General features: G+C 45.7%; 1 protein-coding gene across 5 annotated transcripts in view; it reads right to left on the reverse strand.

Moving 5' to 3' along the window:
* Positions 1 to 4,430: 4,430 nt before the first annotated feature.
* The window catches only part of dennd1a (DENN/MADD domain containing 1A), a 145,718-nt gene continuing 123,419 nt past the window's right edge, over positions 4,431 to 26,729 (reverse strand). For 2 of the 5 annotated variants that reach the window (XM_029710252.1, XM_029710249.1), the window contains 11 exons: positions 21,686 to 21,787; positions 21,492 to 21,579; positions 19,682 to 19,722; positions 19,418 to 19,489; positions 17,359 to 17,415; positions 16,547 to 16,711; positions 13,451 to 13,522; positions 11,367 to 11,437; positions 8,315 to 8,452; positions 7,238 to 7,472; positions 4,431 to 7,020 (listed from right to left, as the gene is read on the reverse strand). In XM_029710252.1, coding sequence (XP_029566112.1) covers positions 5,911 to 7,020; positions 7,238 to 7,472; positions 8,315 to 8,452; positions 11,367 to 11,437; positions 13,451 to 13,522; positions 16,547 to 16,711; positions 17,359 to 17,415; positions 19,418 to 19,489; positions 19,682 to 19,722; positions 21,492 to 21,579; positions 21,686 to 21,787 — 2,151 coding nt within the window. In that variant the 3' untranslated portion in view covers positions 4,431 to 5,910. The remainder of the gene's footprint in view (positions 7,021 to 7,237; positions 7,473 to 8,314; positions 8,453 to 11,366; positions 11,438 to 13,450; positions 13,523 to 16,546; positions 16,712 to 17,358; positions 17,416 to 19,417; positions 19,490 to 19,681; positions 19,723 to 21,491; positions 21,580 to 21,685; positions 21,788 to 26,729) is intronic. The other 3 variants (XM_029710251.1, XM_029710253.1, XM_029710254.1) reach the window with 3 other exon arrangements.

Below are 26,729 nucleotides of genomic sequence, written 5' to 3' on the forward strand. Positions count from 1 at the left end.
GAGTGGGGGTGAGCAGTGGGGGTTGGTTGGTAGAGAACTGACAGTTGGGGGAGTGGGGGTGAGCAGTGGGGGTTGGTTGGTAGAGAACTGACAGTTGGGGGAGTGGGGGTGGGCAGTGGGGGTTGGTTGGTAGAGAACTGACAGTTGGAGCATCCTGGTTGGGGGAGTGGGGGTGAGCAGTGGGGGTTGGTTGGTAGAGAACTGACAGTTGGAGCATCCTGGTTGGGGGAATGGGGGTGAGCAGTGGGTGTTGGTTGGTAGAGAACTGGGGGTGGGCAGTGGGGGTTGGTTGGTAGAGAACTGACAGTTGGAGCATCCTGGTTGGGGGAGTGGGGGTGTGCAGTGGGGGTTGGTTGGTAGAGAACTGGCAGTTGGAGCATCCTATTTGGGGGAGTGGGGGTGGGCAGTGGGGGTTGGTTGGTAGAGAACTGGGGGTGGGCAGTGGGGGTTGGTTGGTAGAGAACTGACAGTTGGAGCATCCTGGTTGGGGGAGCCCAAGGACCAAAGGACAACCGCTTGTCTCCCACAGACGAAGAGAAGGCATATGCTCTAGGAGTGAGCATTGGGAAGATGGACTGGATGGACTTTTCTTTTTTAAGAAATACATAAACAGGGGGCACTACCTACCCACACCCTTACTAGAGCCTTGCAATTATTGGTTAAAGGTAGGGCAACAATCTTAAAAGGGAGATTCAGTATTTTACAACTTTTACAACTAAAAGTTCAATGGTTCTGCACCGTTTAAACAGTCTATGGGCCAAAAGCAACTGTAATCAACAGGTTGGTTTTCTTTACAAAGCCACTTTAGTCACCACTAGCAAAAAATCTACCCGCCAATGTACTGCCTGTTGAAGACATAATGTCTGTCTCTTCCCCCCCAGGAACTCTACTCATAAGACAAATTTATCCTCCATGGTCACAATATGTTGAATTGTGGCACCACTACACACTCAAGGTTACACAGTTCTAGAACTGGTAGAGCACGCATTTTGGAGAATAAATTCATCCTTGTGAGACCTCGCTCTCTGTCGGACTCCACAATCCCTACCCCTTCCCAAATTAGAATGACTGATTTTCTTTTTGTGTGAAGAGGCTATAGTTTGTATATTTTTGGTCGTTCAAACGTGTTTGATTTTGTGTTTGATTTTAAGTTGAAATTAAGCACGTTCACGTGCACAAAGGATGTTCTTCCACTCATTTTGTGTTAGATTTAACGCGGCATGCTCACTTCCGTTTCCAAACGGAGGATAAAACAATCGGGTTTCTGAGCAGCGAGATTAGTGATGAAACAACAGGATAGAAGTTTCTGATTTAGAATATTTTTTTATGACGTTTAAACAAACTGACGATGCAGATATCTGTGTTAAAGCCTGAGACGCTGTACAGTATATTCACCTGTCCTTATTTGAAGATGTCACTCTCACCAAAAGCTTGGGTACTGTAAGTATGTGACTGGAAACAACGAAAGTAAGGCAAAATGTCACTAAGCCTTTATCTTCTTGTCACATTCTCAAACATTTTGTCATACCTGGACATTGACTGTATTGTACAAAATTTTTTTCCTTAAAAGTGAAGTGCTTCACTGTTTCTTAATGCAAACATCAAGTCACAGCAAGACCCAACTGATGAATAAGAGGAATGGGTTCCATCAAATCTTTAGCGAAAAGTCATGTGATACAAATATGAACTATATACTGAGAAAACACTGCGGTACTTTTATCCTAGTTCTTTTATATACTGAGGAAAATCTAAACGTTTGTCTCTTATTGTTGTAAATTATGTCAGAAATGATTTGAATGTAGTTCTTTGCTGGGTTGTTCGATATCTGGATTAGTTTGCACTGTTTTCACATTCTACTTTCAGTGACGCTGGACATTTCTTATGTTGATACTGTTCATACAAGGTTTTGCATAAAAAAGCAAGAGTTCAAAATATGCAATAAAGACCGCACTGTATAGAGGATTCTACACAAACACAACCTTGTTGTTATTGAACTGTAAATATGTGTTAAAATACAACTAGCGGGAGATTGTTAGAATAAAAACACTGAAAACTGAGTCAGCACCTTTCAATTATAAGGCGATGGATACTGTATCTCCTGTTGCTCGAGTGTCCCTTCAATTTACAGGAGCTTTGGAGTTAGTTAGCATTAGCCTAGTTCAGCTGAGCCTAGCTTTGGAGTTAGTTAGCATTAGCCTAGTTCAGCTGAGCCTAGCTTTGCAGAACAAAGGTTGGTTCCGATTTGTGAGGGAAATACCTTACCTTTATATCTGGGTGTTGCCGCTCATAAGATATGAATCTAAATGGTCAACATGCCAACAGAATCTGCCCCCCAAAAACACTGTAAACAAACATCATGAGAAAGCAATTGTTCTTTCTTAAAACCCAATTTATTAACACACAAGGTCCAAGAGACACTACTAAGGGTCTTCAGAAGAGGCAATAGTTACAGTCTTTGACTTCAGGGAATAGGGTGGTCAATAAGCAGATCACACTGCAGATCCAATGAGTGACAGACAGAAACATGGCTAGAAAATAAGAGAATCAGTACAACTACCAGCTAAAGAAGGGAATGAAAAGAAGCCAGGCAGTGATTGTGTGACTGTGTTCTTTATAATCGGGAGAGATATACAAACGAGGAAAAGAAACAACAACAAAAAATGTATCTCAACTTTAAAAAAAGGGTCAATTGTATAAAAAATATCATCACATTTGTACAGGAAACTGGATGGGGAGGTGATTTGGAGATGGAGGTTGAGGGGATGTGGAGGTGGAGGGAAGGGGATGTGGAGGGGGTGTGAAGGGGGATGGGGAGATGGAGGGAAGGGGATGTGGAGAGGATGTGAAGGGGGAGGTGGAGGGGATTGGGAGATGGAGGGAAGGGGATGTGGAGGGGATGTGAAGGAGGACGAGGGAAGGGGATGTGGAGGTGGAGGGAAGGGGATGTGGAGGGGATGTGGAGGTGGCGGGAAGGGGATGTGGAGGGGATGTGAAGGGGGATGTGGAGGTGGCGGGAAGGGGATGTGGAGGGGATGTGAAGAGGAGGGGGAGGGAATGTGGAGGGGATACGGAGGGGATGTGGAGGGAAGGGGAGGTGGATGGGGAGGGGTTGTGAAGGTAGAGGGGATGTGGAGGGAAGGGGAGGTGGAGGGGTTGTGGAGGGGAGGGGGGAGGGGTTGTGGAGGGGGAGGGGGAGGTGGAAGGGAAGTGGAGGGGGAGGTGGTAGGGGTGTGGAGGGGTTGTGGAGGGGATGTGGAGGGGGAGGTGGAAGGAATGTGGAGAGGGTGTGGAGGGGGAGGTGGAAGGGGTGTGGAGGGGGAGGTGGTAGGGGTGTGGAGGGGGAGGTGGTAGGGGTGTGAAGGGGGTGTGGAAGGGATGTGAAGAAGGAGGAGGAGGAGGGGAAGGGGATGTGGAAGGGATGTGAAGGAGGAGGAGGGAAGGGGATGTGGAGGGGAGGGGAGGTGGAGGGGATGCAGAGGGGATGTGGAGGGGAGGTACAGGGGATGTGGAGGGGAGGTACAGGGGATGTGGAGGGGGATGTGGAGGTGAAGGGGATGTGGAGGTATGGACACCATCTACATCAGCAATAAATAGACACACCAAGGACTTTTGCCCAACGTAGATATGGATTAAAAAATAATGGAATATCCTTGACTGTAAGGCAAAGACTGTTGTCACTGAATGTTCACTCATTCAATTAATACTGTGCTACTGTCTTGACCAAGTGTGAGAGTGAGATTTAACTTAATGCATTGCTCGGATTCTTAAACCACACTTCAAATGTATTGTCGATCAAAAGTTACCACAGCCCCTAAGAAAGGTGCATACAAACCATAGGGTTCCTTGAAAAGCGATATATAAATCCCATGTATTATTATTAGCATTATTCAATGAATACTAGGGGTGAGTGCAGTACTAATGATTGTAGGCTCTGGTAAAATCAAGGTTTCTTATAAACACAATGAATACTTAGGGATGCCTAGATATAGCCAGGTAAATATTGACAGCAAATTATTACTAATCACTTGTGAATTAATTATCGCTAACTTGAGTAATGTATGACTAGCTAATCAACGTCACTAACACCGTGCTTCAGAGAAAAGTCTGTATTTTGGCTTTATTTTGCAAACCTTTTTGACGAAATCAATTAAAATGTCCATATTATAAATGCATATTGCAGTATAGGTGAATCATCGTCTAAAACTGGGGGAAATATTTTGCAAACCATTTCAGGATGGACTAAGAAAGACTTAAATGTCACTGAAGTTCTTGCTAACTCATGAGTCATGTTTTGTGAAGTATCCCACAGATTCAATGGAATCTTTTCTCCATAAGCTGTTGTGACCAGAGAGGAGAAAAGCGTTGTCTAACTGAGAAGGAGTTCCAAAAGATGAAACTTTACTTAATGTTTCTAGTATTAGCCGACACAGTACTTGATATCTCTCTTTAATCAATCATACACTGTACATTCTATTTTGTTCCCTCTACACACAAAGCAAGGACCAAGATGTGTTCCAATTACATTTTCCACAGACATCATTTGACATGATTTTGCTCCACAGCCTTACTGTATCTTCCACAACACCGTTAGCCTTTAGCATTAGCATGTAGGCGTTCTCCCAAATGTTAGCCCCTATGACTCCATGAATGTGATTACCCACAAGGCGGTGGGGGTTTATTTGTAGCAGTTGTCGGGACAAACGTCCTATAGTGTCACAGACTAGTGTCGTCTTAGTTCTTGGTCTAGGTCCTGATTTGAGTCATTTCGGATCCAAATGGAAGCGCACTGGCAATCGATTGCAATCGCAACCGACAACGGTATCCATTTTGTCGGTACATACTTTACACTCTTGCACACATAGTAGCAGCACACTGAGCAAGCAGCCAGTGACTCAGTAGTAGATAATCACTGTCCTCAGACACAGAAAACATGATAACACTTAGAATAAGGCCAAAATCAACAAGGGGAAAAGGGAATACATGGGATGAGTTTAAATAGCAAACATGATTGTTCTATATTCCTCTCCCACTACATAGGAATTTACAATCATGGCTTCTTAAAGTTTGACAAATGAATTAGCAAAAGTTTCACCTGAAAGATTGCTGTAACCGGCATAATGTAAACCAAGGTCCACAACCAACCCCGTTCAGCCAAAATGTTCTGGTGGATTTGCTTCAGTCAATGACAACGGTCCATTAGTTAGTCCAGGCAAACAAAATCATGTATCATTCGAGAGTTTCCTCTAAAAACATGACGCCGCTGAACACATTGAGGGTGGACGGACTGCATGTTAGTGATGTGCCACAGATCGGACTATAACACCGCTAAGCTGGGAAATCCACAAACTACTAGCTACTCTAATGATTAGCATTACCATCGTAGCAACAGACACGGCTCTGACAGTTTCTGAGACATGATGGCCTTTTGGTGCCGGGTCCCAGGATAGAGTCAAGATGTGTTTTAGAGGCCACACGCCTTCCAGTTTGAGCTAAGCTAACGTCTAAGTGAAGGCATTGAACACACACAGCTAACACCAAGGGATACTGTGCAAGAGCGCGCTAGCATGGGCTGTGCATGGTTGGCATATACAGCGTACTGAAAGAAGCAAGGCCGGGTTGAGAGTCCCATTCCAGACTGAAGGACGAGAGAGAGGAGAGAGAGAGAGAAACATAGACATAGAGAGAGACAGAGAGAGGGGGAGAGAGAGGGAGAGAGAGAGAGAAAGAGTGAGGTCTGAACTCCGACATTTAGCAGAGGGGGAGACGGGGGAGAGGGGACAGCTTGGAACCCAGCCTCTTGATTGGTCGCCTGACACACAGACTTTGTTACTCATTGGTCAGCAGCATAAGCTGGTGCAGGGAAGAGGTGAATAAGACAACGCCCACACGTGGAAAGTAAGGAAAGGGGAGTTAGTCAAAAGTCTCCCACTTCCCCCGAAGGCCCTCTACCTTCTTTTTAGGTGGTGCAGCGGCCGGCTTAGCCATGGCCAGTAGGTCCCCAAAGGGATCCTGAGTCTCGTTGGAGTCCTCTGCAGTGTTGGGAGGCTTTGGCAGTACCCTAGGGGCGAGGCTAGGGGTGGGGGCCGAGGGGGAGTCCAACAGGTTAGAGAGAGCATGGTGGCTGCCTGAAGAGGTGGGGGGAGGACCGCCATGATTGGGGAAGGCAGACCGCATGGATCCCATACCAGGAGGGAGGTTAGACCCCACGGGGGAGGACAGTCTGTAGAGCCCCGGCATTGTAGAAAGAGGGTGAGGAGGGTGACCATGGGGGGAGGCGTGGAAATAGGCGGAGGCGGGAGGCCCGTAGGCACCACTGCCGAAGGGATTCCCCGCTACGGTGGGCGAGTAGTGTCTGTGGGTGGAGTAGCCGAGGGGCGGGGTAAAGGGGTTCAGGGGCATGTGTTGGTGGAAGGGGGGCAGGCTCTGAGGGTAGGGACGTGGTGGGAGAACAGGCCTGGAGGACGGAGGTTCGGCACTGGACCGGGAGTCTGCTCCTTCCCCTGCCAAGGCTGGGGTGGTGGTGGTCTGGGCCGGGTTGTTCAGGGGGTCCAGGAGGCTGAGCAGGTCCACATCCTCCCCATCATTGAAGTCCATCTTGGTGGGCTGCAGCATCAGGTCACCCCCCATCCCAAGGGCCTGCCGGAACTCCTGCCCCCCTGCTGTAGTGGTCCCACCATCCCCCACCACCCCCGGCTTGGTCCGGGGCTGGGGCACTGGTGGCGGACCCAAGACCTTACCTGGCTCTGGGGTTTTCCTCCCCTGGGGGCGGGGGATGGTGATGCACTCCCCTTGGCTGGGGGTGGTGAAGAGATCCGGCCGCTCGAGGACCCCGGGACCGAAGCTCTCTCGGCTAGGGGGCCGCAGCTCTTCCAGGTCAGGGGGGGGCACGGACAGGGGTCGGTCCCAATTCGGAGACACCCGGCCGGACATGGCCATATCATCCTGCCCATGCATGCTCCACATCTTGTTGTAGGGGTTGGAGTGCTTGAGGCCTGGAAGGGTGCCACTCAGGTCCATCCGCTACAGAGGGAAGAAACAAGAGAACAAAACAGATGATAACCTGTACATCAAATGCTATATAACGTAACATGAGTATAGATAATGGACCACAGAAGTCTAACAATTTTTTTAACTGGCTCGTGGGCTGTTTTTGGCAAGCAAACCGGGAGTTTCAGACCCCTGAAATCCATTTTTGATCCAGGTCTGTAGCCACCACGTCCCATGTGTCCTCTGGTACCTGGTAGATTAATTTCTGCTGCTCCTGGGGGTCTTTGGGTGTGCGGAGGTCCTCCAGGCTCTTGGCCAGGCTGAGTTGCTGTCCCTCAGGCTCATCCAAGCAGCTGAACATGTTCCCCAGCAGGTTGATATCAGCAAACTTCTCCATCACTGGGCTGGGCGGGGCTGTGTAGGAGGGGCCGCTGATGGGTTCCTCCCCCTCCTCCGCCTCTTTCAGGGAGCGGTAAGGAGGCGGCCTGTCGGACAAATTATTTAATTAGTTACATGCATGTGTGCACGGCTGCACGCACAGTTGCACATAATTAATATTGTCACATGCAGTACAGTAAACTGTTGACAGGGGTGGGCAATTCCAGTCCTCGGGGGCCTGATTAGTTGATTATTGGAGGCAAAACTGTGACACCAATCATGATCTTCTGTTTAGAATACAATTTAATTAATCAGCTGTGTTTACTAGGGATGGAGAAAAAGTGTGACACCAATCAGACCCCCGAGGACTGGAGTTGACCACCCCTGTGTGCAGTTACACTGTTATAGTCCCGGCACATATATACGATTATTAAAGGAAAGATTCAACCATTTTGAATGTTATATCATTTCTGTGCATATCTGAGCGATGTTCTATCAATTCTCAGGGTCATGTCATGTTTTCATGTGTACCTGAGCTTACTGCCGTTCAAGCAGGCAGAAATACATCCTACATCATATGATGCAAACGAATGATGCTGTATTTATGCCAGCTTGAACGGCAATCTGTCTCTACACTTGCTGTCGCTACACTTGCTGTCGCTACACTTGCCTGACTGAGGCCTGCTTTTTTTTGCTACATGATAAGCTACTGTTGCAGCAGATTATAATGTTTGCTGGCAATGGAGCCAAAAACCATTTGAGAGATGGACCACAAAACTTAACTCAGACAGCAGAAAGAGATCGTGTTCAGCCAATCGGAAAACAATCAAAGAAAAAACATTGGAAGAGTGCACGCCCAATCACGCATCGAGCCGGACGGAGATAAGCCAATCAAAGAAGCACTACACAATGAAGTGAGTGCATTATCATAGGTAGGAGTGGAGCGTACAGGGGTGACCATTCGAAGGGGGCAGAGAAGAGAAAGTTCTCGGGGAAGCTGGCAATGGAGTCGTCTTCGTGCTGCAGCTCGTCGCCTGATGAGTCCTCGGACAGAAAGACTGTGTAGTGACGTGTGGGACGGCCACCACTGGGGGAGGTAGATAGGCAGAGAGAGAAAGAAAGTGAAAGGGAATGACAGAGATAGAAAAGGAAGGAGAGATAAAGAGATATCCCATATCCCACACAGAGCAGAGAGAGAGCGAGAGGAGGGAGAGAAGAAAAGAGAGACAGACAAAGAGAAAGAAAATTGAATCATTTTTTGTATATCAGATGATTTTGTGTGAAATGTTATCTTTAAAAAATCATTTATGTATGACTGATAGATACAGAACAGAACACTCTCATTTGATTGAATGATTTCTTTGTTTTTCAGTAAGGGTGTGAGAAATGGAGAGATGATTGAAAAAGACAGAAAGAGAGAAATCTCAGTCTTGGCCTGTGACATATTTTTCTTCATTGGTAAAATCAGACCAATCCAACAACTTCTTTTCATAGGCCACAAGAGGGCAGCAAACATCTGTCGACTTCACCAAACATGAGTCTGAGTGTAGTCTGTGGGTCTTCAATCAAGTGGTTTTAACCAATCAGCATTCAGGATTAGACCCACGCATTGTATAAAAAAAAACTAATAAGTATTCCTACAACCTTTGAATAACACACTTAGATTGTTACAGCTTTGTTAATCTAGTGGCCAAGACCAGCCTAAAAACTCCATGAATATTTGATTGAACCTTTCTCACAGTTGCATCACAAACACACACTAGATGAACTGAAAACCCAGAGGTGTAATTTATTGGGAATAGTTGGCTAACGCCGAATGATTAGCTTCATGCTACTCTACACCTCAGGAGACTGTGAAATTGGCTAACTCCCAATGGTTAGCTTCATGCTACACTAGCCCTCAGAAGCTCTCATACATGCTTCTGGGACGGTGGGGCTGAGTACCAACATAAATAGAGGATTATGCTTCTGGGACTGTGGGGCTGAGTACCAACATAAATAGAGGATTATGCTTCTGGGACTGTGGGGCTGAGTACCAACATAAATAGAGGATTATGCTTCTGGGACTGTGGGGCTGAGTACCAACATAAATAGAGGATTACGCTTCTGGGACTGTGGGGCTGAGTACCAACATAAATAGAGGATTATGCTTCTGGGACTGTGGGGCTGAGTACCAACATAAATAGAGGATTTCCAGGGATATCATGGTGTGTATCTGCATACATTATACTGTGGATAATATGTGTGTTTCTGGTAGTGAGTATGTAGATGAAGTGTTTGTGTATGTGTCAATAACATGGTAGTGGGTATAGTTGCAAGTTCTTCATTATTAGTATAGGACAGGGTTCTCCAACTCCAGTCCAAAATAATCAACTAATTGTGTTCTTCATTTTTGGATTACAGCAGGGCTTGAGCAAAAGCCTGCACATCCAGTATCTATCCAGGACTGGAGCTGGAGGACCCTGTCCAAATGAAAACTAAAACAATTTGTTGTAGTTGCAGACCTCAGTAAGTGTGTAGATTATGAGGAACTAGGTGATGAAGATGGGTGATGAGGATGTGTATAGTGTAGATTATGAGGAACTAGGTGATGAAGATGGGTGATGAGGATGTGTATAGTGTAGATTATGAGGAACTAGGGGATGAAGATGGGTGATGAGGATGTGTATAGTGTAGCTTATAAGGAACTAGGTGATGAAGATGATGATGAAGATGGGTGATTTGAGGATGTGTATAGTGTAGCTTATAAGGAACTAGGTGATGAAGATGATGGCGATGATGAAAATGGGTGATGAGGATGTGTATAGTGTAGCTTATAAGGAACTAGGTGATGAAGACGATGGTGATGATGAAGATGGGTGATTTGAGGATGTGTATAGTGTAGATTATGAGGAACTAGGTGATGAAGATGGGTGATGAGGATGTGTATAGTGTAGATTATGAGGAACTAGGTGATGAAGATAAGTGATGAGGATGTGTATAGTGTAGATTATAAGGAACTAGCTGATGAAGATGATGGTGATGATGAAGATGGGTGATTTGAGGATGTGTATAGTGTAGCTTATAAGGAACTAGGTGATGATGAAGATGGGTGATTTGAGGATGTGTATGTTGTAGATTATGAGGAACTAGGTGATGAAGATGATGGCGATGAAGATGGGTGATGAGGGTGTGTATAGTGTAGCTCAGTTGGTAGAGCATGGTGTTTGCAACGCATGGTGTTTGTAACGCCAGGGTTGTGGGTTCGATTCCCACGGGGGGCCAGTATGGAAAAAAAATAAAATGTATGAAATGAAATGTATGCATTCACTACTGTAAGTCGCTCTGGATAAGAGCGTCTGCTAAATGACTAAAATGTAAATGTAAAAAAAATGTAAAATTATAAGGAACTAGGTGATGAAGATGATGATGAAGGTGGGTGATTTGAGGATGTGTATGTTGTAGATTATGAGGAACTAGGTGATGATGAGGATGTGTATAGTGTACCTTATAAGGAACTAGGTGATGAAGATGATGAAGATGGGTGATGAGGATGTGTATAGTGTAGATTATAAGGAACTAGGTGATGAATATGGGTGATGAGGATGTGTATAGTGTAGATTATAAGGAACTAGGTGATGAAGATGATGATGAAGATGGGTGATTTGAGGATGTGTATAGTGTAACTTATAAGGAACTAGGTGATGAAGATGATGGCGATGATGAAAATGGGTGATGAGGATGTTTATAGTGTAGTCTATAAGGAACTAGGTGATGAAGATGATGAAGATGGGTGATTTGAGGATGTGTATAGTGTAGATTATGAGGAACTAGGTGATGATGATGAAGATGGGTGATTTGAGGATGTGTATAGTGTAGATTTTGAGGAACTAGGTGATGACGATGATGGTGATGATGAAGATGGGTGATTTGAGGATGTGTATAGTGTAGCTTATGAGGAACTAGATGATGACGATGATGGTGATGATGAGGATGGGTATAGTGTAGCTTGGTGGTCTTACTGTTCAGGGCTACTCTCCAGGCCCACGTTGCTGCGAGGTCTCTTGGCCACCTGAGGCCTGGGTGGACGGGCCTGTGGAAATGTAAAAAATCAAATCAAAAACAAACTATTCCAATCGAGGCAAGTTACACTAACGGACACAGACACAGAAAATATTGTGCACATATGTTAGCCCATATGCATGTTGATATGTCAATACACATGCTTAGATATTAGCCCGTATGTGAATATCAATTGATAGGTAAAATGTCACAGAATATAGTGACCTTCTCCTGTCTGACACCAAAGACATTCTGCAAAAAAAATGTGGTGAACCCTAAACCTTGGATGGGGGAGGATGTGTCATAACAGATCAACCCTACAGCTACCACCTGAGACCAGGTGTCATGGGGTTGAGTGAGGGGTTAGAGGTCAAATGTAATCTGGTATTTCCAGCTGCCCCAAACCCAGAGGGTCAAACTCAGTGGGGGGAGGTAGGTAAGGGAAGAACTACAAGACAAATTAGTGTGTGTGTGTGTGTGTGGGGGGGGGGGGGGGGGGGGCATCAGCTGGCCTATAGAGGAGACTCTCTTCATTAAGAGTCTGGGAAACAATAGAGTCTGGGAAACAACATAGACTGGGAAACAATAGAGCCTGGGAAAAAGAGTCTGGGAAACAATAGATAGAGTCTGGGAAACAATAGAAACTGGGAAACAATAGAGTCTGGGAAACAATAGAGTCTGGGAAACAATAGAGTCTGGGAAACAATAGAAACTGGGAAACAATAGAAACTGGGAAACAATAGAAACTGGGAAACAATAGCGAGGTAGAGAGTGAGAGGAGAAAGAAGAGAGGAAAGGGAGGGATGGGTGTAAAAGGTGAATCCTGAGCAGGGAGGGAGGTCATATGGGGGGGTGGTGTGTGCGCTTGCGCGAGCGAGCGATAGGGGGAGATTCTTCATCATTGCACCATGAATGACGACACCTTTTCTTAAGGATCTTAGAACGAGGAATAAACTCAATTGTGTATTGAATACTCACTACTCTTGCCATCTGTTGTGCCACAACTGTAGGGATAAATATGGTCACGTACTTCACTGTGGATGCTCTAAAACATACCTTTAAATGTGTCTTTCTATTCAAAACCCATTACAAAAAGACTTGGTGTAAAGCTCACATCACTCCTTTATAGGAATATGTAATGATAGTAAACATGCTAATTCATCTCGGGACAGAAATATAGATATTATGAAAAAACGCTGAAAATATGTATTTTTGGTTTAAAAGACGTTGCAACGACGATAGATAGATATTAAAGACTCATGCAGTGATATAGGTGGTACATTCTGTAGTAGATAGAGCAGTGTTCATCAACCCTGGGATATCTAGAGGGGGTGCAGGCTTTTCTTCCCGCCTGGCACTAATAAACCTATTCTTCAAATCGTCATTAAGCCCTTATATTAAATCTGTTATCGCTGGGATGGAACCAAAGCCTGTGGGTCCTCGGGACCAGGCCTAGGATTGAAGGGAAATGTGTGTGAAGAGAAGCATTACAGAAGCTCCAGAGAAATAGCTCAGGCCAGTGTAACATACGACAGAGCAGCCATAGTTTAGGTAACTGTTAAAGAGCTGTGCACCAGCGGTCACACACACACACGCACGCACGCGGTAACTCAGGTATACACACTGAACCAGAGCAGAAAGATCAGGTGAATGAATGGGAGTGGATTAGTCTCTCCAGTCAACGTTAGGGTAAGGAAAGGAAAGGGGGATACCTAGTCAGCTTTCCAACTGAATGCATTCAAGTGAAATGTGTCTTCCACATTTAACACAACCCCTCTTAATCAACATCCACGTCATCGGCACCTGGGTAGCAGTTATTGTTGTGGGTTAACTGCCTTGCTCAAGGGCAGAACGGCAGATTTTTCCACCTTGCCGGCTCGGGGATTTGAACCAGCCACTCTAACCGCTAGGCTACCTGCCCGTGACTCATACTCTGACAGTATACCAGTCGATAAACACGCACGCACACACAAACTCCAAACCACAAACGCAGGTGCCAAGGCCAGAGACGAGAGGTAGAGGGGTAGAGTGGGCAGGTACTCACGGGCCGCGAGTTGCCGCATTGGAGCCTGGGAGGAGGGGGCCGAGTGGGCCGAGGGGGAGGCTCTCGGAGGGGCTGCACCAGAGACACCCAGGGGTCACACACATAAATAACAATGGAGGGACATGATAATGTACACACACAAACATTCTGTATATGCATGCACTTACACACACACACACACACACACTACATTACATGTACATATTTGTTTAATTTTCAGATGGAGTGACTCACAGTCTCACATATTCCTTAATTAGTCTGCATCCCTGCCTACCAATACACAACCCCCACCACACAACCCCCACCACACAACCACATCAGACAGCCCCACCACACAACCCCCACCACACATCCCCACCACACAACCACATCAGACAACCCCCACCACACAACCACATCAGACAACCCCCACCACACAACACCCACCGCACAACCATCAGACAACCCCCACCACACAACCCCCACCACACATCCCCACCACACAACCACACCACATCAGACAACCCCCACCACACAACCCCCACCACACAACCACAGACAACCCCCACCACACAACCACATCAGACAACCCCCACCACACAACCACCCCCACCACACAACCACATCAGACAACCCCCACCACATAACCCCCACCACACAACCACATCAGACAACCCCCACCACACACCCCCACCACACAACCACATCAGACAACCACCACCACACAACCCCCACCACACAACCACATCAGACAACCCTCACCACACAACCCCCACCACACAACCACATCAGACAACCCCCACCACACACCCCCGCCACACAACCACATTAGACAACCCCCACCACACAACCCCCACCACACAACCACACCAGACAACCCCCACCACACAACCACACCAGACAACCCCCACCACACAACCACCCCCACCACACACCCCCACCACACAACCACATTAGACAACCCCCACCACACAACCACCCCCACACAACCCCCACCACACAACCACATTAGACAACCCCCACCACACAACCACCCCCACACAACCCCCACCACACATCCCCCACCACATTAGACAACCACAACAACATCCCCTTCACTCAATACCACGTACCCACACCAACACAAAAACAGATGTTGCTAGGCCCTCCTTGAACAAAGTCTCAGCTAACTGACACTGTATCCTCGTTGCGGATGACAATGCTTTTTACGAATGTTGTCCTGACAGGTGTGTGTGTATATTAGAAAGAGAGAGGACGTGTGTGTCCTAATTATTCAGCGCTCTAATGAGAGGAAGAGAGATGGATGGATGGTGCTGGGAGCAACACCTCAAAGATGTTCTCTCTCTCTCTCTCGGTATCTCCCTCCCATCTCTCTTCTCACCCCCCCTCTCTTCATAGCAGCGGAGGAGGCAGAGGCATGAGGGCTACTGGGGGGGTTACCATAGCGACATAATGAACGGGGTCCTCTGTCAGCACGGTGTCACCGTCGTCACGGTGATGTGTCTTGGAGTCCCCTGTGGTCATGGTGACAACGTGGGTGACTGTGGTTGAGATGCTTTTCAGACCAGAGGGTCTTTTAACCTTCTTGTTTACAGCTTTAATAACACTATGTCTTGGAGTATGTCGACTAAGTATTGATTACATTTTTATTTATTTTATGTTGACTGTAAAGTATTACGCTTGATTTCACTCCAACTTAGTTAGGGTTGCTAGACACTAACTAGTGGAATGGTTTAACTGAGATCCAATGCTATTATTGTTTAGAAACGAGATCCAATAGTATTATTATGTTTAGAAATGAGATCCAATAGTATTATTACATTTATAAATGTCCATTTGATTTTATACTAGATAAACTGAACACACACGTGCAAAGCAAAGAAAAGGAGGAACAAATGAAGAAGAGGAACACAGGATGGATCAAAGCGAGTGGAGACTCAGAGACATGGATGACAGGATGGATCAAAGCGAGTGGAGACTCAGAGACATGGATGACAGGATGGATCAGAGCGAGTGGAGACTCAGAGACATGGATGACAGGATGGATCAGAGCGAGTGGAGACTCAGAGACATGGATGACAGGATGGATCAGAGGGAGTGGAGACTCAGAGACATGGATGACAGGATGGATCAGAGCGAGTGGAGACTCAGAGACATGGATGACAGGATGGATCAGAGCGAGTGGAGACTCAGAGACATGGATGACAGGATGGATCAGAGGGAGTGGAGACTCAGACATGGATGACAGGATGGATGAGAGGGAGTGGAGACACAGAGACATGGATGACAGGATGGATCAGAGCGAGTGGAGACTCAGAGACATGGATGACAGGATGGATCAGAACGAGTGGAGACAGAGACATGGATGACAGGATGGATCAGAGCGAGTGGAGACTCAGAGACATGGATGACAGGATGGATCAGAGCGAGTGGAGACTCAGAGACATGGATGACAGGATGGATCAGAACGAGTGGAGACAGAGACATGGATGACAGGATGGATCAGAGCGAGTGGAGACTCAGAGACATGGATGACAGGATGGATCAGAACGAGTGGAGACAGAGACATGGATGACAGGATGGATCAGAGCGAGTGGAGACTCAGAGACATGCATGATTGAGCGTGTGAAACATGAGAAATGACAAGGAATGAATGCAACAAAAGAGATGGAACAATAGAGAACCATTAACAACGATTGTGATAAAATGATAGAACTGACAGCACAGTAGAATATGGAGGACAGTCACACTGTGTTAATCAGATAGATATTTCTATATTTCTATAGTTATAATGATGACTGTAAATAGTACAGACTGGGGGAGACTTTTCTTTAAACAACTGTTATAGACAACTGTGACTATAGGATAGTAGAGTGTTTTTTTAGGAGCATATATGTCATTCCTAAATATAGCAGCATTAAAACAGTCAGTCCAACAGATTGACAGTCAGTGAGGAGAGATCAGACAGTTGAAGATATGAGAGGTTTTATATGCTGCTTATGGTTTTTCAAACTTACAGTATAGGAGGCATTAACACACACACACACACACACACACACCCTCATTGACCTCTAAAACTCACCCCCCCTTTCTATCCCTACTCTTCCTCTCACCCACCTGTCCAAAGTGCACAGTGATAGGCCGCCGTTCGTCCCAGGTGCGGGCGCTGCCGTCCTTTCCGTCTGTGGAGGTGGGCGACCCGGCCGTGGTGCCCTCCTCCCCGGTGCCCGTTCCTGTGCCACCAGCGCCCACTGTCGAGGAGTAGCCGTTCTCTGCCAGCTCCTGGAAAGGGGCACAAGAATACGGAGGAGGTTGGCGAGGCTGGAGGGGGTAGTGGTGGTGATGGTCTCCATGCAGGGAGAGGGGGAGTGGGAGGTCGAGGGAGGAGGCCCTACAGGGCTATAGTGGAGGGGGGGCATAGATGAGGGGTATGAGGGTAGGGGACGGCCAAAGCAGGATAAAAGGAGGGCCAAATAGGGGTTAGAGAGGCAGATAGATGTTAGAGGATTTAAGGAACAGAATAGGGCCATATTTGGAGAAAGGGTGTGAGAGAGGGAGGGAGAGGACCAAGATGAAGGAGCAGAATTGCAGCAGAAGTAAAGATGGTCAAGTTGGAGGGTCAAGTTGAAAGGTGAGAGGTCAACAGAAGGTCAAGTTGAGAGGGTCAAGTTAAGGGGATCAGGTTGGAGAGATGAACAAACAGCGGAAGGATAAGTGACAGTCAGGTGTGAGGGAGAGGAAAAACCATCAGAGTGAATTCTGTCGTCCATTGAGTGGCAGCGCATTTGTGTGTGCGTGTGTGTGTGTGTGTGCCAGTTGTGTTCTGTGAAGTTGTTCTTCAGGCGGTGATTTGGACCAAAGACAAATGCCAATTTATACGTTGATAAAGGTTAACAAAACCCAAACGCTGAACACAGAGAACTAGGTACCTTTTGCTTTAGTCGGCTCTTGACTTCCTTTATCCCCATTCTGGCATGATCTTTAGCCTTGGAGGGAAAACACACAAGGGGTTATTTAGCAGATTTTGTTTCTGTTGATGTCTGTAAGTCAGGAGTCATCTTGCATTCTACCTTTAAAGGGGCAATCAGCAGTAGCTACATCCATTTTTGGACTCTGTCAGAGTGACCATCAAGTTCTTGGTCACCTCCCTGAACAAGGCCCTTCTCCCCCGATTGCTCAGTTTGGCTGGGATGCCAGAACTAGGAAGAATCTGGGTGGTTCCAAACTTCTTCCATTAAAGAATGATTGAGGCCACTGTGTTCTTGGGGACATTCAAAGCTGCAGAATTGTTTTGGTACCCTTCCCCAGATCTGTGCCTCGACACAATCCTGCCTCGGAGCTCTACGGAGAGTTCCGTCGACCTCATGGCTTGGTTTTTGCTATAACATGTACTGTCAACCGTGGGACCTTATATAGACAGGTGTACCTTTCCAAATCATGTCCAATCAGTTGAATTTACCACAGGTGGACTCCAATCAAGTTGTTGAAACATCTCAAGGATGATTAATAGAAACAGGAAGCACCTGAGCTCAATTTCGAGTCTCAAAGCAAAGGGTCTGAATACTTACGTAAATAAGGTATTTGTTTTTTATGTTTGATACATTTGCAAAAAATTCTAAAAACCTGCTTTGCTTTGTCATTATAGGCTATTGTGTGTTGATTGATGAGGACAAAAAATAATTGAATCAATTTTAGAATAAGGCTGTAACGTAAGAAAACGTGGAAAAAGGGAAGGTGTCTGAATACGCTGTCCGTACACCCCTCCTACAGACAGTGAGTCATGTGGCCTTGGCTTGCTTTATAAAGCAGGCAGACAGGCAGAGGCGTTCAGTTACTGTTCGTTTGAACGTTAGAATGGGCAAAACGAGTGACCTAAGCGACTTTGAGTGTGGTATGATTGTCGCTGCCAGGCGCGCCGGACCCAGTATCTCAGAAATGGCCGCCCTGCTAGGCTTTTCACGCACGACAGTGTCTATGGTTTACCTACAATGGTGCGAAAAACAAAAACATCCAGTCAGCAGCAGTCCTGTGGGCGAAAACAGCTCGTTGATGAGAGATATTGAAGGAAAATGGAAAGAATTGTGCAAGCTAACAGGCGGGCCACAAACAAATAAATAACGGCGCAGTACAACAGTGGTGTGCAGAACGGCATCTCAGAACACACAACTTGTTGGTCCTTGTCACGGAAGGGCTTTTGTGGCAGACGACCAGACCGGGTTCCACTCTGATCAGCTAAAAACAAGAAGCAACTCTAGTGGGCACACAATCACCAACAGTAGACAATTGAGGAGTGGAAAAACATTGCCTGGTCCGACGAATACAGTTGCGTCACGCTGATGTCAAAGTCAGGATTTGGCATAAGCAGCATTACTCCATGGACCCCTCCTGCCTGGTGTCAATGGTACAGGCGGGTGGAGGTGGTGTACTGGTGTGGGGAATGTTTTCCTGGCACAAGTTAGGTCCCTTGATACCAATTGAGCAACGAACGTTTCCGACACCTTGGAGAATGCATGCCCCGAAGAATTCAGGCTGTTCTGGAGGCAAAGGGGGATACGACCCAGTACTAGATGGGTGTACCTAATAAACCAGCCGGTGAGTGTATATAGCCATTGATTCTTGAAGAAAATAACTTACAGATGCCTCATGACCTTGTTCAACGCTTGTACTCCATCAGATCCCAAAATATAAGCTTGTTTTACGCCATTGTTTGTAAACAATGTAATTGTAAACGAACACTATATAACTTCAAAACATGGTTAAAGCTATAATTTGAATATCATGGATGGTCAGTCCTTGCATCCAGAGCTGTCTATGAATTTGAGAGTGGTTACATTTCTCCAGCCACATCCCTAAGCTGTTTACCAATACCAATTTGTTATTGTTTGAACTGCAGATTGCCCCTTTAAAGTGGCAGCAATATGGCGACAGTTAACAGTGAAACATTTTGGGAGTGTCATGGTGTAATTGTCATGATAGAGGGACACTTACAAACTTATAGACTGTTTTCATGGCCGGATTAGCCTTGGTCCTCACTGTGTTAAAGATGGCACCACCCCCTTTCTGTTGGAGACAAAGCCATTGTTAGCGGCACAGCTAACAATTACATGGCAACAGTCATAGAAACGTTGCCATTGTTTTCTGTCATAAAAAAATGTCCCTAAACTTTCTCAGCATGTGAGAAATCAACAGTTTATTTACTCATGTGACTGTGTTAAATATGGGCACATTTATGGGTTGAAATGTAGGACCTACCTTTACTGTGAATAGCCACTGGTGGTAGTTTTTGTCGCTGCCTTTGGAGTTAACACAGAGGAGAGGTCACAGGGGTGAAAGGTCAATGTCTTAACACAGTGGACATTCTATATTCTACAGAGCAGTGGTTCCCAAACTGTGGGTCGGGACTGCTTTTTCACTGCTCAATCCTTAAGGTGGGTTACGACTCAACAGACACCTTAATTGGTGGGTCGCAAAGCAAAACATTTGGGAATCCCTGCTATACAGATTAGTAATGGGACATGAGTTAGGACCACTGACTCCTCCACTGCCCTAACCCATGTCCCATTACTAACGTCTATAGCAGTGGAGGAGTCAATGTCCCTAACCCATGTCCCATTACTAACGTCTATAGCAGTGGAGGAGTCAATGTCCCCAACCCATGTCCCATTACTAACGTCTATAGCAGTGGAGGAGTCAATGTCCCTAACCCATGTCCCATTACTAATGTCTATAGCAGTGGAGAAGTCAATATCCCTAACCCATGTCCCATTACTAACGTCTATAGCAGTGGAGGAGTCAATGTCCCTAACACATGTCCCATTACTAACGTCTATAGCAGTGGAGGAGTCAATGTCCCTAACCCATGTCCCATTACTAACGTCTATAGCAGTGGACGTCTCAATGTCCCTAACCCATGTCCCATTACTAACGTCTATAGCAGTGGACGTCTCAATGTCCCTAACCCATGTCCCATTACTAACGTCTATAGCAGTGGAGGAGTCAATGTCCCTAACCCATGATCCATTACTAACGTCTATAGCAGTGGAGGAGTCAATGTCCCTAACCCATGTCCCATTACTAACGTCTATAGCAGTGGAGGAGTCAATGTCCCTAACCCATGTCCCATTATTAACGTCTATAGCAGTGGAGGAGTCAATGTCCCTAACCCATGTCCCATTACTAACGTCTATAGCAGTGGAGGAGTCAATGTCCCCAACCCATGTCCCATTACTAACGTCTATAGCAGTGGAGGAGTCAATGTCCCTAACCCATGTCCCATTATTAACGTCTATAGCAGTGGAGGAGTCAATGTCCCTAACCCATGTCCCATTACTAACGTCTATAGCAGTGGAGGAGTCAATGTCCCTAACCCATGTCCCATTACTAACATCTATAGCAGTGGAGGAGTCAATGTCCCTAACCCATGTCCCATTACTAACGTCTACAGCAGTGGAGGAGTCAATGTCCCTAACCCATGTCCCATTACTAACGTCTGTAGCAGTGGAGGAGTCAATGTCCCTAACCCATGTCCCATTACTAACGTCTATAGCAGTGGAGGAGTCAATGTCCCTAACCCATGTCCCATTACTAACGTCTATAGCAGTGGAGGAGTCAATGTCCCTAACCCATGTCCCATTACTAACGTCTATAGCAGTGGAGGAGTCAATGTCCCTAACCCATGTCCCATTACTAACGTCTATAGCAGTGGAGGAGTCAATGTCCCTAACCCATGTCCCATTATTAACCTGTATAGCAGTATTCTTGAACTTTTTTAATTAATTTTTAAACCGAGAACATCAATGAGCATTCTTATTGGACAGAGAGTTGCCTACTTCAGTTTCAAAACGTTGACTTCTGTTTCGTGCCTACTGGTTTTTGGTGACCTTGGAGGCGCATAAAATGTCTGCCGGTCCCCAACCAAAGATCAAGTCAAGTGCTTTGAGACCGAGTTAAACAACCTAGTAATTTCTGAGCGTACGTACGTGCGTGCGTGCGTACGTGTCGCTGTTAGAGGCCACTTAAACATGTATTAACAGTGATTTGTCAATTTGTTTTGTATTCACACCTGCATACTCTCCCGTGTTGATCTCATCCTCGAAAACATCACTGAAGCCCTCACCAGCGTTCAGCAGGTCCAAGCGGCCATCGATGAACTACAGAGACGGAGAAAGGTTTATTCCAATGATAAATGGGGTGTGGGCCTATTATTGTGTGTGTGTGTGTGTGTGTGTGTGTTTGCCTATTATTGTGTGTGTGTACCTGTTTGAAGAGCTGCAGCTGGATGGCGTTCTGCAGGAACTGTCTCATGGCACTGGAGCGGTGGGTCACAAAGACCTCCTCGCTGAACGTTATTGGCTCTCCCTGAAGGGACACAAAAACATGGACCAATCAGCAGGAAGTATATCCAGTGACATCTTAGATCTGGTTTGGCATTCACTGTGTTTTTACAATGGCCGTTACTAAAGTGCGTGTTTGACATATCAACATTGAGTTCCTCTTCCAATCCACGACGATGAAGTGATCTTTGTTTTTTTTATATACGTTTTTATATTTTTTATAAGTTTAAAGAACAACATTTAATCAAATAGGCTGAATAGAAAACAAAACTACAGTAAATTAAATAAAGATAGCCTCCCGAGTGGCGCAGCGGTCTAATCCAGGCTGTATCACATCCGGCCATGATTGGGAGTCCCATAGGGTGGCGCACAATTGGCCCAGCGTCGTCCGGGTTTGGCCGGGGTAGGCCTTCATTGTAAATAAGAATTAGTTCTTAACTGACTTGCCTAGTTAAATAAAGATGAAATAAAAAAATAGAAAATAGTTTCCTTTATTTGGAGGTAGAGTATGAAAACCTATTTTGACCACTAGATGGCACTGCTGTGTAAGACACTAGACAGCAGGAGTGGAACTAGACATACTATATTAGTGTAACTTCCCTGTGTCCAACATTGTGTGTTGGTGTGTGTGTGTGTGTGTGTGTGTGTGTGTGTGTGTGTGTGTGTGTGTGTGTGTGTGTGTGTGTGTGTGTGTGTGTGTGTGTGTCTTAGGTGTATATTACAGTTTGTTTGCACGGATGACATTTTTCCTCCAACTTTCCTCGACAAATGCTGCTCTCATCTGGAATGTGTACGTAAGAGAAGGAGGTAGAGAAGAGTAGAAATTGAGAGCAGTGAGAATAAGATAACATACAGAGAGAATGGTGGAGGAAAGAGCGAAATAGGAGAAAGACACCAAGGGAGATGCCACTTAATCCACCACCGCCAGATACTGAACATCACCACTAACCCAAGCCCATCTTTACAACCAATTTCCAACATCCAATTCTGACTTTTTTATTTGGTAAAATACAATGTGAAAATATTACATGTAGCTCCTTTACATGTTTCTAAAATGATTTGTTTGGATCCTGGATGCTGATTGGTTGATAGCAAGGAGTTATTCATCACAATCCCTGTGCAACGCCTGTTAACAGTTCCATTGAAATTGTCAAAGTCCAGCCAGGCCATTCATAAACTTAATCTCCCCTGGAAAAAAGTGTCAAGACATTATCTCCCCATGCATGTAGCCTAGCTTAGAATTAGGTTTCCAACATTGGGGATTTGTCTAAAACTCGCTGCCTGACCCTCTGACCTGTGCAACGTTGCAGTATTTTTTTTTGCGATCTCCATTGTGCCATATGAACATGTCCAGAAGAGACTGACCGCTTCTCTAAGCCAGGCAAAATCATTTATCAGGATCATTATAATGGATACACACAAATAATTGGCAATAGAAACAAATGTAAAACAAACAAAAATGGACATCGTGTTCTGTCATTTCAGCTGCTTGAAGTGATTGTGTGTTAGCCTTAGTTGGCTAGCAGAGAAGTAGCTAGCCTGCATAGCTACATGCCAATGATTTGCTTAGCATACCAACCATTTCCAATAGAATGAATAGAATGAGCGACCAGCCTGTCTGGCTAGCAACTTCAGAATCTCAGAACTAATAACTGGCTTTTCCCCGGACTATATCATCTGGTGGAAGGATGAAATAAAACATATTTACTCATCAAAATAATATTTTTAATGAAACAAATGTTGTTAATCTTTTTTTAAATATGTTGGCAACAGTTTTATAAAAGCACAAGGCACTCAAACCGAATAATTATTGTATACAACTCCCTCCTAAGGGCTGTTTCCCTTCGCTCTAGGTCGGGCCTAAGAATAACCCTTACTTAGTCAGGTGTTTTTCACACTATAATCCCTGGGTTCTCATGCCTTATTGCTTAAGTAGAACTGTGCTGTATACGTATGTTGCAAGGAGTACAGTATACTGTACATGTTAATAAGCCATCTCTACCCCTCTTTCTCCTTCTACCATTGTTTTTCTCTCTCTCTACTTACCTATGTCTCTCTCTCTCTCCATCAGCAGTCCGAGGCTCATCCTGTTAATTAGCTGTCAGTGTGGGGGGCTGATAGCAGCTTAGCACTGTCCGATCGCATCACGCTATCCACACACACACACACACACACACACACACACACCTAGCACTGCTCTCATACCTACCAGTTCTCACAGTCTCACGTCAGAATTAGACGTTCATCCATGATTCTCAAACGTAACATTTAAGGTTAAGTTTAGGCATTAACTCAGCATGGTAAAGTAAGGGTTAGTTTAGACATTAACTCAGCATGGTAAGGGTTAGTTTAGACATTAACTCAGCATGGTATGGTAAGGGTTAGTTTAGGCATTAACTCAGCATGGTAAGGTAAGGGTTAGTTTAGGCATTAACTCAGCATGGTAAAGTAAGGGTTAGTTTAGACATTAACTCAGCATGGTAAAGTAAGGGTTAGTTTAGACATTAACTCAGCATGGTAAAGTAAGGGTTAGTTTAGGCATTAACTCAGCATGGTAAAGTAAGGGTTAGTTTAGGCATTAACTCAGCATAGTAAAGTAAGGGTTAGTTTTTATGGTAAAGTAAGGGTTAAGGACTGGGAGAGGCTTAAAAAATAATAATTCTATCACTGTATTTGAACTGGCAACCTTTGGAATCAGAGGCAGATGCTTACGTTTATCCGCCATCCCCGTCCACAATGCCCTAGCAAAACCCAAAACTACCTGAAGGTAACAGTGCCCCTAGTGACCAGTTTCCACATCATCTCCAGAACATCCTCAGATATGGATGGACGTCGAATACTGACTTGTATCATGAGTGACCTGCCTGCTCACACACACACACAGACATTCAGTCATCCTCAACTACGTCTCATGTCAAGGAGGCTGAACTGTAAACTAGAGCCAAAGGAGAGCATGACTTGTCTCCTGTGAGGGGAGCGTTTACCAGGGCCTGAGAGGAGCATATTCCCCAAACATGATGACACCTGCCACTGTTACTGAGCATTAGGTGACACACAGATAAACACACACACACACGCACACGCACACGCACACGCACACACCCTCAGATTCGTACGTGCGTGCGTGTGTGTGTGTGTGTCGCTGTTAGAGGCCACTTAAACATGTATTAACAGTGATTTATCAACCAGCAGTATGAAACGTCAGTTTGGAACATGTTGTAAAGCTCACAAATACACTGACTGTACAAAACATTATGAACACATGCTCTTTCCATGACATAGACTGACCAGGTGAAAGCTATGATCCCTAATTGATGTCACTTGTTAAATCCACTTCAATCATTGTAGATGAAGGGAAGGAGACAGGTTAAAGAATAATTTTTAAGCCTTGAGACAACTGAGACATGGATTGTGTACGTGTGCCATTCAGAGGGTGAATGAACAAGACAAAAGATTGAAGTGCGTTTGAATGGGGTATGGTAGTAGGTGCCAGGCGCACCGGTTTGAGTGCAACGCTACTGGGTTTTTCACACTCAACAGTTTCCTGTGTATCAAGAATGGTCCACCACCCAAAGGACATCCAGCCAACTTGGCACAACTGTGGGAAGCATTGGAGTCAACATGGGCCAGCATCCCTGTGGAACGCTTCGACACCTTGTAGAGTCTATGCTCTGACGAATTGAGGCTGTTCTATGGGCAAGGTGTTCATAATGTTTTGCAAACTAAGAGTAAACTCACAGGGAAAGCAATAAGTGGGTCAACACACACCACACAACAACTCATACAAGACATAGTGTCCCAATCTGCTCTTAGTGACAATGTGTTTGTTTCTCTGGGCCGTTCTGCTTGGTGTGTGTGTGGTGTGTGTGTGGTGTGGTGTGTGTGTGTGTGTGTGTGTGTGTGTTTGTCTCTGTATGGTTGAGTGTCTGTCTGGGGTGTTTTTGTGTCCTGTCTTGATGATGTGTATCCAAGCATAGCTAAGAGGTCCATTGCCAAATAAGAGAGCGCACACGCACGCACGCACGCACGCATACACACACACGCATGCTTACACACACATGTCCCTTCCTATCCCCACTGTCCATACTGCTGCTGCACATCACATCCCCTCTGGATCAAACTAATTGGTTCTGCAATTCAGACTTAATGACAACTAGCGCCGAGCACGAGACAGAGAGAGAGAGAGAGAGGGAGGGAGGTAGAGAGAGATAGATAGAGGGAGAGAGAGAAGAGGTGCAGGGAGAGAGAGAGAGAGAGAGAGAGAGAGAGAGAGAGGGAGGGAGGTAGAGAGAGATAGATAGAGGGAGAGAGAGAAGAGGTGCAGGGAGAGAGAGAGAGAGAGAGAGAGAGAGAGAGAGAGAGAGAGAGAGGGAGGTAGAGAGAGATAGATAGAGGGAGAGAGAAGAGGTGCAGGGAGAGAGAGAGAGAGAGAGAGAGAGAGAGAGAGAGAGAGTGTGCAATCACAGCAGCAAGATTTGTGACCTGTTGCCACAAGAAAAGGACAACCAGTGAAGAACAAACACCACTGTAAATACAACCCATATTTATGTTTATTTATTTTCCCTTTTGTACTTTAACTATTTTCACATTGTTTCAAAACTTTAAGAAAGGAAGAAAGTTCCCAAGATTGGGTCTAGAATATAAAAATAAAATCAAAAAAGCTTCAGCAATATCAGGGCTACATCCCTGACATTGGGTGACAGTGGGTGGCCCGGGTCATTTATTGGATTCATTTTGGGTCCTGACTAGAAATACACCATTTACATGGTGGGTCACAAGAAATGTCAGACACCGAATGGGCCACAGAACACACAATAAAAACTCCCTAGTGTCTCCTAGGCAGAAGAGGCCTTGGTTCAGCCAGAGTACAGGTTAGGGGTTTAGGGGTTAGAGTTTAGGGTTAGCCACAGGGTAGTGACAGCTTGGAGGTGGAAGGAAGGCACTGGCTCCCCCATATGTAGTGCAGG

Source organism: Salmo trutta, chromosome 23, assembly GCF_901001165.1.
Source record: "Salmo trutta chromosome 23, fSalTru1.1, whole genome shotgun sequence".
NCBI lineage: Eukaryota > Metazoa > Chordata > Actinopteri > Salmoniformes > Salmonidae > Salmo > Salmo trutta.